Here is a 14,716-nt window from a genome sequence, read left to right as displayed (position 1 = left end):
TTTATTACTTCAACAAATTTGAGATATATATATGAAATTAAAGATTCCAAATCCTTGAAATATACACATTACTCATATAGATTTGGCACACAAACAACTATTGACAAAGTGCTGGTCACAGACAGTTTATATTCCAAAATACAAGCGGTCTAAATAAGCTGTTGTCCATTGTCTGATCACAATGCTATTGTCTTTAAAGTTAGCCTTAAACCCAATGACTTGATCTTTTGGCAGAGAATCCCAGCATATATCATTAAAATAATTAGTTTTAAAGATTGGGTTTTAAAAGAACTAAATTAATTTCTTGACCTAAATGATAATAATATGACCTCTAAAACCATTTTATGGGACAAATTAATACCCTACTTATTTGGTAAAATTAAAAGTTGGTACTTAAATAAAAGAAAAGAATGGGAAAAAGATCTACTAAATTTACAAACAAAAATTGTCATACTAAAAAGTCATCTAAATCCTAAGGACATAAGTAAAAACCTAGAGCTAAAACAACTAAACTTAAAATATGTTGAAATGTTGAATTATAAAGTTGCAATAAACCTAGAGTGACTTAAATTACAATCATATAAACCCTAAAAATATGCATAGATTAGCAGTCAAATCAAAAGGTCTTACAAATGTTAAGCACATTAAAGACGTTATTGACAATGCTGGAAATAAATCTAAATGTATGACAGATCTAAAAGACATTTTAAAGATTTTTTGTAAATATCATGAAACAATTAATAAATCAAATGCAAATGTAAATAGCGATGTTTCAAGAGATGAATTTTTAAAAGAAAACAAACAAAAAATTAACAAAAGAGAAAACGCTATTTAAATTAATAAAAATAAAGGAGCAAATCCTAAGTCTTAAAAATTACAGCGCTCCAGGTTTAGCTGGATTAATGCCAGAAATATACAAAATACTCCAGACGACAAGTTAAATATAGTAGCAGAAGCTTTTATAGAATTTAGAAATGATGTAAACAATTTTCCTTCTTGGAAATATGCCATGATTTCTCCTATTCTAAAACAAGACAGAGATCCCAAAATTAGTCTCTTTGTATTGTCCCATATCCTTATTGAATGTTGACTATAAAATCTTTACCTCAATTCTTGCAAAGAGATTAAATCAATTGATGCCAGTTCTAATAGAAGATGACCAAACAGGTTTCATCTTAAATAGGAAAGTCCAAGATAATGTTATTAGGCTCTTTTCCCTAACAGATTATGCAAATAAAAAGAAAAAAATAACTTTTAATTATCAGCTTAGATTTAGATAAAACATTTAATTCTATAAGTTGGTCATATTTATTTAAAGTGCTCAAAGAATATAATTTCAACCCCAATTTTATAAATTTAATTAGTAGATTATATGAGAATTCTATATCATACATTAAAAATTGGTGAATTTCTGTCAGGACCTTTTAAAATAGTGAAAGGTACAAAACAAGGTTGCCCACTATCACCCCTATTATTTGCCTTGTCAATAGAACCGTTTGCTAACTACATAAGAATAAAAATCCCTATATTAATGGTTTTCTTATTATCATTGTTCCAAAATTCAACTCTTTGCCGACAATATTTTGTTAACAACTGGGGATATTGACTCCTGTATAGACCATATTGTATATTCATTGCAAATTTAAAAAAAAAAAAATCTCAGGCTTGAGATTTAACCATAACAAAACTGAAAGTTTACTAATAAATAAAAAATAAGTTTGGTCTTAAAAAGACATAATGAATTTAACTGGGTAAATGATAAGTTTAAATATTTAGGTGTGATCATAAAATCTAAATGGAATGAATCCATAAAAATAAATTATACAAATTTAGTTGACACTATCAAAAACATTTAGAAAATTGGAATAAAATGTTTTTCACTATGGAAAAAAGCCTATCATTATTAAAGATGATTATTTTGCCAAAAATCTTATTTTTTTTACATGCCCTAATTTCCACTCCTTCAAAAAACGAATTAAACAAATACACTCCTTGTTGGTAAAATTTTTATGGCATCCTCAAAAACCGAGGATAAGTTACGATTCACACTACAAAAGTTGGGATGATGGAGGAATAGCTTTCCCAAATCTTAAGCTATATGCAGAATCAGTTATTCTTAATTTAATGAGTCAATGGTTAAACTCTAACTACATCTTTAATTGGAAAAACATACATAAGACCATTTTACTCTCCAATAATAATACAGTTATGGATAACAATCTTCTCTCAGAAACTAACAAATTATTTTTAGCCATTAAAGATTATATTTAGAACATTAATAAAAATATTAACTTTACTCCTTTTGTCAATTATATTTTGAATAACTTTAAGAAAATAATACATAGTAACCACATTTTAAAGAATTTATTATTTTTAATGTTTCTTATTACTTGTACAAAAGGATGTCTTGATTATTTTAATATAAATAAAATAAAAGACATGGAAGAGAATGGGTTAGAGTTTTGGCATCAATTCCTAAATAACAATAATATACATGAGTCGAATTTTCTCATTGCCAGATATAATATCTTCTTCTCTTTCGGGTGTTCCCGTTAGGGGTCGCCACAGTGGATAATCTGTTTCCATTTCTTCCTGTCCTCTGCATATTGCTCTGTCACACCAACTGCCTGCATGTCCTCTCTCACCACTTCCATAAACCTTATCTTAGGCCTTCCTCTTTTCCTCTTATCTGGCAGCTCTATCCTTAGCATCCTTTTCCCAATATACCCAGTATCTCTCCTCAGCACATGTCCAAACCAATGCAATCTCACCTCTCTGACTTTGTCTCCAAACCGTCCAACCTGAGCTGACCCTCTAATATATTGATTCCTAATCCTGTCCATCCTTGTCGCACCCAGTGCAAATCTTAACATCTTTAACTCTGCCACTTCCAGCTCTGACTCCTTACTTTTTGTCAGTGCCACCGTCTCCAACCCATATAACATAGCTGGTCTCACTACCCTCTTGTAGACCTTCCCTTTCACTCTTACTGGTACCCGGCTGTCACAAATCACTCCTGACACTCTTCTCCACCCATTCCACCCTGCTTGTACTCTCTTCTTCACCTCTCTTCCACACTCACCATTACTCTGAACTGTTGATCCCAAGTACTTAAACTCATCCACCTTCGCCAACTCTACTCCCTACATCCTCACCATTCCTCTATCCTCCCTCTCATTCACACACACATATTCTGCCTTAGTCCTGCTGACCTTCATTCCTCTCCTCTCTAGAGCATATCTCCACCTCTCCAGGGTCTCCTCAACCTGGTCCCTACTCTCACTACAGATCACAATGTCATCTGCAAACATCATTGTCCATGGGGCCTCATGTCTGATCTCGTCTGTCAACCTGTCCATCACCACTGCAAATAAGAAAGGGCTCAGAGCTGATCCTTGATGTAATCTCACCTCCACCTTAAACAGATCTGTCACTCCCACTACAGACTTCATCCTGTACCACTCTTACATACTTCTCTGCCACTCCTGACTTCCTCATACAATACCACAACTTCTCTCTAGGCACCCTATCATATGTTTTCTCCAAGTCCACAAAGACACAATGCAACTCCTTCTGACCTTCTTATATTTCTCCATCAACAGTCTCAGAGCAAACATTGCATCTGTAGTTCTCTTTCCCAGCAAAAAAACATACTGCTGACTGCTAATCATCACCTCCCTTCTTAACCTAGCTTCCACTACTCTTTCCCATAACTTCAAGATGTGACTGATCAGTTTTAATATAAATCATAATTGGCTAAATATACAAATATTTAAAGAATATATTGCCAATGAGTTCAAATTATTTCTAAATTCAAATACAAGACAGCTTCTGAAAACATTAACTTCTGTGAATTAAATACGTTGAGCGATAACGATAATATTTCTTTGTCGAAGATTTATAAAATTTTAAGAGCTGAGCTCCGAGTTTTTGACGATTCCTTATGGAATTATTCAACAAAGTTAATAAAAGCATTTTTTCAGAGAGAGATAAAACTCTAATATTCAAGTCAATTAATAATACTACATCTTCTCCTTCCTGGAAAATCTTTAAATGGAAGTTCATACATAGGAGTTTTATTACCCCTCATAAAATTGCCTTAATAGAAAAAAATGATATCCCTAAATGGTGGAGATGTGAGGACATATTAGATGCGGACTGGGTGCATATGTTCCTTGGCTTGACTTTAGGAATTTTACTAAAGCGTTGTGGTCAGACCAATGTGAATTACCGGACTCCTTATTGTTATTTAACGCACTATTACCAGCTTGTATGCCAAGAACTCAAGTACATCTTCTTTGGTCTCTTCTTACAATTGCAAGGAAAACTATCACTTTAAATTAGATTTTCCTTCATTAATGACGATTGTCTGTAACAGAATTACAAACTGCTATTTCAAGAACTTCAAATGTCACTCACAAACAATTATCATCGTTAAAACTTGAAAAACTTCTAGAGAAAATGTAAAAGCGACTATGAAATTGCATCTGTTATGGACCTTGTATATAGTTTTTGTTTATTCATGTTTAGATGTTTAATGTTTATTTGTTAAGTGTATTTTTACTGAAAATTCAATAAAAATGTATTTAAAAAAAAAGACTTCCAGTGACCGGGTCTGCTACTTGAACCAAGTCTTCTGGAACACAATAAGAGCTTCAGCCCTCTGGCCTGTAGACTTGATGACTGTGATCCCTCTTTGTATCTCACTACCTGCACTCTCACATTGCTTATTTACTTTTACATCATCTGATACAAATGTTCTCAGGTCTTTTTCATCTTTTATTGTTGTTACTGCTTGCCGCTCAGCTGTTTATCCTTTTCTTTGGTTTTGTTTACCAAAAGCACTATGATGCATTAGATTTAAGCTATGTTTCAGATGATTCATCCAATTAGAAGTCTTTCTAATGTGTTCACTAACTTGCTGTTGATAAAGACACCAAACAGTAATATAACATGTTGAAGTGATAAATCACAGACAAAGCCTGACAACTGACACTGTCCCTCAAAGCTGCAGTATTGGCCATCTCTTTATTATTTTTTTTTTGTTTCCTTAATTTTTTTAAAGCCTCCAATTAATTTTAACAGGGGCTTTGCCATTCACATTTCATATTCGTACAATATGTAGATCCTTACTATATGGTGTAAGGATATATGATAGAAAGCAATAGCTCAGATTATTATTTATTTCTTTATGTTTGTTTACAGCGAAAGTCTGACTGGGAATCAAATAATTTCTTTTCAGTGGAATTCTGGGTAGAAAAGCTCCAAGCACAAGAAACAAAACACATATAAGCAGTATACATTTTACAATGATATTCTGTGAGAATACTGAAAATGAAGGGATCGGATTAAGTAAAATGACAGTATAACATAATGCAAGTAGGTATTAAATTACAGAAGCAGTACAGCATTGTGCAGCAAATAACTTTAAGAAAAGTAGTTCAAGCGAGTCAAGAATTTATGGTAATTTGTGGTCATAATCATTGAGCAGTGAGTATGTTATTGCAGGAGGATGTATTAAGTGAAGAAGATTGAAGAGAGTATTAGACAGAGGCAGAGTAAGTGATAAAAGGGATAGATATGAGAGCTGTGACTAGAAGAACGTTAGTTCCGTAAAACAGTAAGTTAATTAAAGGAGAGGGACAGTGACAGTAGCAGTCATTCATCAGAAGTTGATAGAGTTACACTTAGGATGTGAGGGCATTAGTAGGGAAAGGAAGTGATAGCTGGGTAAGAGTCTTCCATGAGTGGGCGTAGCCAGGTGTGTTGGAGCAGAGGCAAATCCAGGAACCTTGGAGATTTTGTTTCAATTGTATTTTAAACATGGTTGAACTAGACTGGTGCCTGATGAGTGCCGGGATTGAGTTCCAAATTATGGATACAAAGATAGAATATAAAACATCATCAGCAGAATTTAGGGTTTTAGTTGTTGAGGACAGACATTTGTCTGTAGATTACAGCTCTCTGTTTGAGATTTACCACTGTAGCAGACTTTTTAGTGATGGACACCTTTTTTATAGTGGGTACACACATTTTCCAGTTAGTTTTCTGAGCTATACATAATTCCTGATCAAACTAATTCAAGAAATTGCATTTTTGTGGGAAGTGAACCAAAACAACAGACTTAACAACAAATGATTTAGAAGCTAAATCAAACAGAAGCAGTTTCTCTACAATCCAGGATTTGATCCATGTTTCATCTGTTACATTGCATTGACAGTGCTGTAGAGAAAGCACAACTCACACAGAAATACAATGCTAAAGAGAAAATATTTAGCCAAAATATACTTGAAGATGGCATTTTAAGAATAGCAAAACATTCTTAATGTCCAGATTTCAAAGCTGATTCTTCATGAGATATGGTAATGGTTGCCTTCAAATGAATGTGGCAAAATGCACACAAAAGGCACACATTTTATCATTTCCGTATGTTTTATCTACAAGATACTATATTGCCTAATACAAGTTCTAGGGCATCAGCTCTCCAAGCCAGACCAGCTTGCAAGATATGAGTGAAACATCTAATGAAACTAATTGCTTATGCTTTACAGCAGTACACCAGAGACACTGGTATGAACGTCTCCACTTTATAAAACACACATTCTGCAGGTTCTGGCATAGAACAATCAATGCACATACTTTACTGCCCTGTAGTAAATAACATGCCACTGTGGAACTTTTATTAGCATTTTGCTGTCTCATCCAATGTATTTAGTCTGAAAGCCCACTCACCCAGATAACAAAAGGAAAATAAAATAAATGAATGAATAAATTTAAGACAGTACCAGGACCAGTTATGTGCTACAACAGTATGGTGTATAGCACTGTTGTGAAGTCCCAGGTGCTCTTCTGCCCTTTATTTGATTAGGGGCAGTTGTCCTATATGCTTCTTATCATGTACTGGGTCATACATCTGCTCACACATCTACTGCCTGTACTCCCCAGTTACTTTAGAGCTGACTTGGTTGGCCTGTCTCAGTGGAATCTGCACTTGCTTACACTGCTTTTATGCCATGTCTATGTTCCATGATGACACAGTGGGATGAAAATATTATTAAAATCAGCTATGACATCCAGTCATGCATGAATCAATTCTGTGTCCCACATTAAGTCATGGTGTATTGCAGTAATTATGCATAGTGTTGAAAAAGATTGCAATACTGCTACAAGGAATTGGAAGGTGTATGGCTGGGGGACTGGATGAAGAGCTGGAAGACACAGCAGGTCGGGGAGGGCTAGGCTAGACCATAAGCATTTCTATTATTTGTATAGAGGGTGGAAGGGGAAAAAGGGGCTCCCTTGACAATAAGTCTTCAGTTAAGTTTTTGATGGGATGGGATGGAAAAGGAATAGCTTAGACAAGCATGCATATATTATTACAAAAGATGGGAAAAGAAAAGAGAATCCCTAGAAAATAAGAAATATATTAATTATTATAACAGATGGCATGTGGTGGGCATACTATGGATTGAGTCTTCATATACTTATTTCTAATGAATGGGGTGTGGAGACGTTAGCTATACAGTGTGCATCAGCACATTTACATTATAAGGAATGAAATATATCAGAGGGTGACCCTGGACAAGAACCATTCAAACTATTCTTTTACAATGAATGGAAAGCAACAGTAGACAATGACTGCTTATCTGTTCGGCTTTAGAGGGACACAGAATTGAAGCAGTATCTTAGACAATGACTGCTTACTTATTTGCACAAAGGGGGGGGGGGGTCAGGATAAAAAGGAGTACAATGGACAGTGACTATTTATCTTTCTATCTCTCTCTCTGTCTGCCTGTCTCTCTCTCTCTCTCTCTATATATATATATATATATATATATATATATAATGTATGCATACACACACACACACACACACACACACAAACACATAGACACACACATCTATCTGTATTAATATAACACACACACATATATATATTTATTTATATGTATTTAGACACAGACACACATACACACACACGCACAAATGCATAGACACACACATCTATCTGTATTAATATAACACACACACACACACACACACACACACACACACACATACACATTATGCGGAAGGTCACAGGGTGGGCACACACAGCTACTGCTTGTGCAATACCCCTACACACACACACACTATACATACACACACACACACACACACACACACACACACACACACACACACACACACACACACACACACACACACACACACACACACACACACACACACACACACACACACACACACACACACACACACACACACACACACACACACACACACACACACACACACTATACATACACACACACACACACACACACACACACACACACACACACACACACCCACACACACACTATACATACACACACACACACACACACACACTATACATACACACACACACACACACACACACACACACACATAATGTTTTTTGATCTTCCCCTTCTCATTCTTACAGGAAATAGCATCAGTCATCTTCCCTGGTAGTCCAGTATTTTTCTTACGTCTGGAGCATAGGCTGCCTGTATACATCAACATGATTTGCTGCCATAAGAGCGGATCACACAAAAGTCCCTAGTAGCACAGGTCTGCAACTATGCAGAAGGATACCAAACACTGTGTGAAATCATAATTTATGCTTAAAATGCAGCAGTAGCAGTTAAAACATACCTAAACCATTCTCAAATTTGTTTGATTCTTCTCCTCCAATGTAGCTTTTTAGTTCAGGAAACTAAAAAGAAAAACAAACAGAAAAATGTTTAAGGAAGGAAGAATCAGTTCTGGTAATCAATAAAAATGGTATTTAGTATACGGTCCATCATAGCTGCAACTGCTTAAGCCCCTACGATTTCAGCATCCTCCACAAAATTTCCACCCTGTACTGCCATGTGGTTATCAGAGAATGTAAATGTGCACTTATTAGGCTGAATTTACTATATTTAAATTCAAACGTGAGGCAGTACACTCCAGCAAAACAGGTTAACATTCATATGAAAATACAAAGTAACTTACTTAACATGGGCAACATCCCAGCACAGCTGATCAAAAAAACACTTCTAATCATTAGTCAGTACTATAAATGCTTAATACTCACTGCTGTTATTTGTGATTCAAAGCTGTAGTGCAGCAGAGCCTTGACTCCTCCCTTTAAATGAATAAAGGTGCTGCTTTCTGCTGGGGTCTGTAATGTACACCTTGTTACTAAGACCCCAAAGAGGGGCAGTGTTAAGGAGAGGTCAGTGCAGTTTGTGTGTGTGTGTGTGTGTGTGTGTGTGTGTGTGTGTGTGTGTGTGTGTGTGTGTGTTGAGGGGGGTGGTAATAAAAATATACAAAAAAATGGAAGGGCAGAAGCTTGGAACAAACAATTACAAAGAGATAAATGTCCTTTAAACACTCAAAAATTCAAGGTAGATTACTGCTTTCACAGGCAGACCATTGTTAAACCAAAATGTATGAATGAATAACAGCAAAGGATGTAACTGACATACCATCACCTGTGGAACACTGTCTGCTTCGGGTCAGTATTGGGACATATAACAAATTGCTCACAGAGATGTGGTAGGTGCCCCACTTCATTTAGGAGAGCTAAACCTTCAAGACAAAAAGCATACAATATACCGCTGCCAGGACTGGGAAAAGAAAAGGCTGCCCTTTTACTTCCGACGCCGGACCTAGACTTTGGAATTCGGCCGACCGAGGACCCGCCTGACGGCAGGATAACCCTAGTGTGATGACTGCAGCTGTATGCATGATGAACATTTATAGATCAGGTTACTAACAGTTCTCTAACTTCAAGAAAGTGGACTACATTCAACATAACCTTATCACCCCATATACAGCATGGCTTCCGCCCTCACCACAGCACCACCAATGCTCCCTTTCCTTAACTAACTCTATTTCTCTAGCCAGATACAGTAACAAACTGGTCTTCTGCCTCTTCTTAGATCTCTCAGAAGTATTTGACACTGTCTCTCACTCCATTCTCTCTCCAAACTTTCTCAACTTAATCTCTCCCCTTCTACTATCTCTTGGTGTTCCAGCTACCTCTCTAACAGACAGCAAGCCATCAAATGGATCTCTACTCTCACTTCCTCCCCATGAAAATGGGAGTTCCACAAATCTCAATTCTTGGCCTCATTCTTTTTAACATTTTTGCTAATCAACTCTACACCTCCTGTCCTCAGTCATCCCTCATATAGTACGTGGATGACTCCACTATCATCACCATTGCTGACAATCCCTTGGACCTGCTCACCTTAACTCAAACCTCCTTCAACCTTACTGAAACTTGACTTACTAACAGCCAACTCATTCTTAACCCTAAAAGGTCAAACTCCTCCTTTTCCTACCTAAAGCTCTCAACTATCTTAAATCCTCTTTCACCATCTACTCACTTAACAGCACTATTAATTCATCTGAACCCCACAGTAAGCTCCTTGGAGTAATTTTTGATGATCAACTTAAATCTGACCTCCAGGTACACCATTGTATAAAGAAAACCTACCAAAAACTTGGCCTACTATATAGGAACAAAAAGTTCCTTACCCTTAACTCCAGAATCTCACTTTTCCCAGGCCTATCTTCTTCCTAACTTCTTCTACTCTTCTCAAATCATTATCAACATACAGTCCTCTCTTCTAGCCAAACTAGAATCCACATGCAACAAAGTTGCCAGATTTGTAGCCAATCTACCTCCAAAATCTCACCACTGTCTTGATCTCTGTACACTCAGCTGATTAGTTTCCTACCCAACTCTCATATACTCAGCTTCTTATTATCCACTCCATCTTAAACAAACCTACCTCCTGCCCTAGCATCTCCCCTGTTGTATCCCTGTACAAGCCAACTTGCTCCATCAGAAACTCAGAACAATTTCTCTTACATATTCATAAACCTAAAAAATCTTTAGGACAAAACCTCTATAGCTACCACCCTGCTTTAGCATGGAATAAGCTTCATATAGTCCTCAGAAATATTACTCACTCTCACAACTTCAAGACTGTTCTTAAAAATTACCTAAACGTTGCCTGGTTATGTCACTGCAATCATCCTACTTGATATCCTTCTCTTTCCTACTTCATGTATCAACTTTCTTTCCTTTTTCCCTTCTAATCTCTTGTTTCCTGTTATCCGATAATACCACCTTTTCTTTCTTCCTCCCCCCTCTTACTTCCCCTCTTATTGAAACTCTCCTAACTAACTGCTTTTACTACTATTCTAGACATATATTTAAATTCTTCTGCATTTCTTCTCTGTTCCTACCCACCTCCTCTTTACACACCTCCTATTTGATTTGTCTCAGTTGTCATATTTTCCCTAATTTGTTCAGCTTTGTTTATCTGTTTAACCTTTTTATAACTTTTCTGTGTTTTTATATTTTTCTTGCATTTCCCATACTGACAATTAATTACATGCTCATTCTTTTCTTCTTTCTAGATTAGTCTGTTAGGTATGTATTACTTGCTTAATTTGTTCTGTGAATTTTTATTGTGTACTTTGTACTGTAGAGCTTTTCTTCCCGGACCTCTACTGAAAAGGTCGCAAGCTCAGTCGGACAATCCCAGGTAACAAATATCAAATGAATAAATAAAATATAAAGTCTGAAACTTAAATGTATGTCATTATTTATTGATTTCAGTCCTCAGTGATTTGACAGAAAACCATATTTTTTTTTACAAACAGAACAAAAATATGAGGCAAAGATCTGGACATTCTGCAAAAGTCTGGAGAGTTGAGAGGTATGAAACACACACACACACACACACACACACACACACACACACACACACACACACACACACACACACACACACACACACACACACACACACAGTTTGTCCCTGCACCACCTTAGTAATACATGCCAACCCTAGCCATAAACCTGCCCCCAACACTAACTTTACACCTTACCTTAACAAAAAACTTCCCATAACACTACCAGTGCACAAGACATGCTCAGACAAACAAACATGCACTAGCACACACTATCAAAACTACATCTATTTGCTTACCTAACCCAACCCTAAGCCTAAAATACATGCATTTTCACACAAACATGCAACATCCATGCCCTTGCCTAACTCTTACCCTAATCCTAAAACATGTGGTCAACATCTGTGGGTGATCACACAGTCCCTGTGGTTGGAGAATATGCCCTTTCCTCAGGGATTGTGAGATGTCAGACTTGGACTAAATGATTATTGGAGGTGTGGGGGGTGCAGGGGTCTTGCTATCCCCTGCAAAAACATTGTTTTAAAGCTAGCATGTGCAGAAGCATGATGTTGTTTGTTTGTCGATGTTAACATTTTGATGTTTGATGTGTTGTTGATGTTTTATTGATTTGAAGATTGCCACTATACCCATTCATATATATGCTTTACTACCACAGTCCTGAAGCCACATACTTAAAACACATAATCCTGAGACCATAATATCAAAAGATCAAAATGCTGAAGACCAGAATGTCTAAAAAATCTTGAATACTGAATTCTCCTATCAGTGTGAGCCCAGGAACGAATGATAACATGGGTCTGGTCCTGCGAGGGGGGGGGGGGGCAAGTTCAGCAGTTTGATATTGTGGTTTTAGTCTTTCAGTATTATTGTCTTGGGATTATGGGTTTCAAGCTTGTGGGCTTCAAGATTGTGACTGTAACCCACATATATATATATATATATATATATATATATATATATATATATATATATATATATATATATATATATATATATATATATGTACACACACACACACACACACACACACACACACATATATTTGCCTGTGTGCATGTACAACTTGAGGGTGTATGAGCTGTATAGGGCCTTGCAGAAATTATTAATTTTTACTGTTTTCTATTATTTATTTAGTTATTTTTTGACCTTGCTAACAGGAGTGATTCATCTAATCTAGTGGAGTCCCGTCATGAGCTCCAAGTTATATAAGAGTTAAATATATAATTGTTATCAGAAGGAAAAAAAGAAACATTACAATACTAAAGTCTTAAAGTGTTAATATCATTATTTTGTTTTTTTAACAGCCTTATTAAATTATTACTTAAGACATAGGCAAACATACATTAACAGAAAAGAATTAAGATATTTTCCATTTACATACATTATTCATCACACATATTTTCTTTCTTTGTAACTATCATCAGTCCAACATTACATAAATTGCTTAAGTCCTGCCTTCCCTTAAACCTCATTCCTCCTGCTCCTGAACATTTTTCTGCAAGTATTGGTCCAAAAATCTAATTTATTTGAATGCAATTTGCTCTGTCCCTTTTCTAAAGATCCCTCTTCCAGTTCTTTTATTTAATTTATAGCATTCAGTACTCCAAATACAATGTTTTAGAATTTGATTTCCATTTTCTAGTAATTGCTTTTTCGTCAGCCACCAGAATTAAACTTAATATGGCCTTACTCTATATGTCTAGGCAATTTAGATTCTGTGTTCTAGCTCAAAAGAATCATTTCCTTAGTTACACCCATTTGCTCATCCAACATTTCTAACAAAGTCCACTGTAGTGAATTTTTAAAATATTCCAAGTCATTACACTCCTAGAACACATGTTCCCAGTTTTCTTTCTTCCACCTCATGCCTCCAACATTTGCTATCTACCTGAGGAAAAATTCTTTGAAGTATACTTGGAGTATAAAAATACCTATGCAAACACTTCCAAGCAAAGATCCTAATCCTTCTGGACTTTGTTGCATACTTGGGAGCTATACATATGTCCTCCTATTGTCCCCTTGTAAATTGCTTTTCTAGTTTCCCTTTCCAATCTTTTCTAACCTCCTCTGATTGGTTCTTATAGTTTTCATGCAATATTTTATAATCACAATGAATTATCCATTTTTTAAAAGCAATTTCTGTTTTAGATTCAACTAAAAACTCTACCAGAGCAGGCCTTTCACTTAAGATTCTCCTATCCCCTTCTCTTTGCCCGTAATCTGATATCAATCCCTGATAGAGAAGACAATCTGTAGCGTGCCGTCCAAACATCTTCTTGGCCTTGTCCCACTCTGGAATCCTTTCCCTCTCTAGTTATTTGCTCCCAATACATTGGTTCCTTGATAGTTTTCTCCAGTAAATTCCAGCTCACTCTTGCCTGATTTTATCTCCCTACTTGCAGTCATCCCTATTGGCAGAATCTCCTTTCTCCATTCCCATGTTGGCTTAGATCTTAAAATACTTTCTGCTACTTTATGAATATAATATTCTGCAGAATTATTATTAATCTCATGGGTTCATAGGTTCATAGGTAGGTACTAGGCTATCTGTCCTAGGGCATTTATAAGTCTAGCCAGAATGTGTTGGCTTTCGCCTCCCATTTAGATTTGATTAGATTCCTGAGCCTCTGTCCAGCAGGGCCATAGAAGTGATCCCCGGAGTAAATTTAAGATTTCCCATCCACTCGTCAAGATTTCTCTTGAAGAGGGTCAGTGAGGGGCTCTGCCTAGCATGGACTGGGATTTTATTCCAGAGTGAGGGAAGCCTCTGGGATATGAATCTATCCCTCCAGCTTGTCCTATTTATTGTTGTGCTGAGGTTTAAATCCCTGGAACGTGTAGCCCTAAGGGATTTGGTTTTCTTGAGGTGGAGCATGTCCATTAATTCTGGGTTAGACATGGCCTTGTACGTCAGGCAGAGATCACCTCTGAGTAGGCGGTAAACAACTGAGTAGAGCTGGAGTTTCTTTAG

At 36.3% G+C, this 14,716-nt stretch overlaps 1 protein-coding gene across 1 annotated transcript in view; it reads right to left on the bottom strand.

Annotated features, from left to right (window-relative positions):
- Positions 1-14,716, bottom strand: part of INPP1 (inositol polyphosphate-1-phosphatase) — a 298,246-nt gene that overhangs the window by 149,883 nt on the left and 133,647 nt on the right. The window contains exon 3 of the mRNA XM_044083668.1: positions 8,683-8,743. Within this exon, the coding sequence (XP_043939603.1) occupies positions 8,683-8,743 (61 nt within the window). The remainder of the gene's footprint in view (positions 1-8,682; positions 8,744-14,716) is intronic.

This window comes from Protopterus annectens, chromosome 9.part0 (assembly GCF_019279795.1).
Source record: "Protopterus annectens isolate FY-2018-M chromosome 9.part0, PAN1.0, whole genome shotgun sequence".
In the NCBI taxonomy this organism is placed as follows: Eukaryota; Metazoa; Chordata; order Ceratodontiformes; family Protopteridae; genus Protopterus; species Protopterus annectens.
This window is presented reverse-complemented; position numbering and strand designations above follow the sequence as displayed.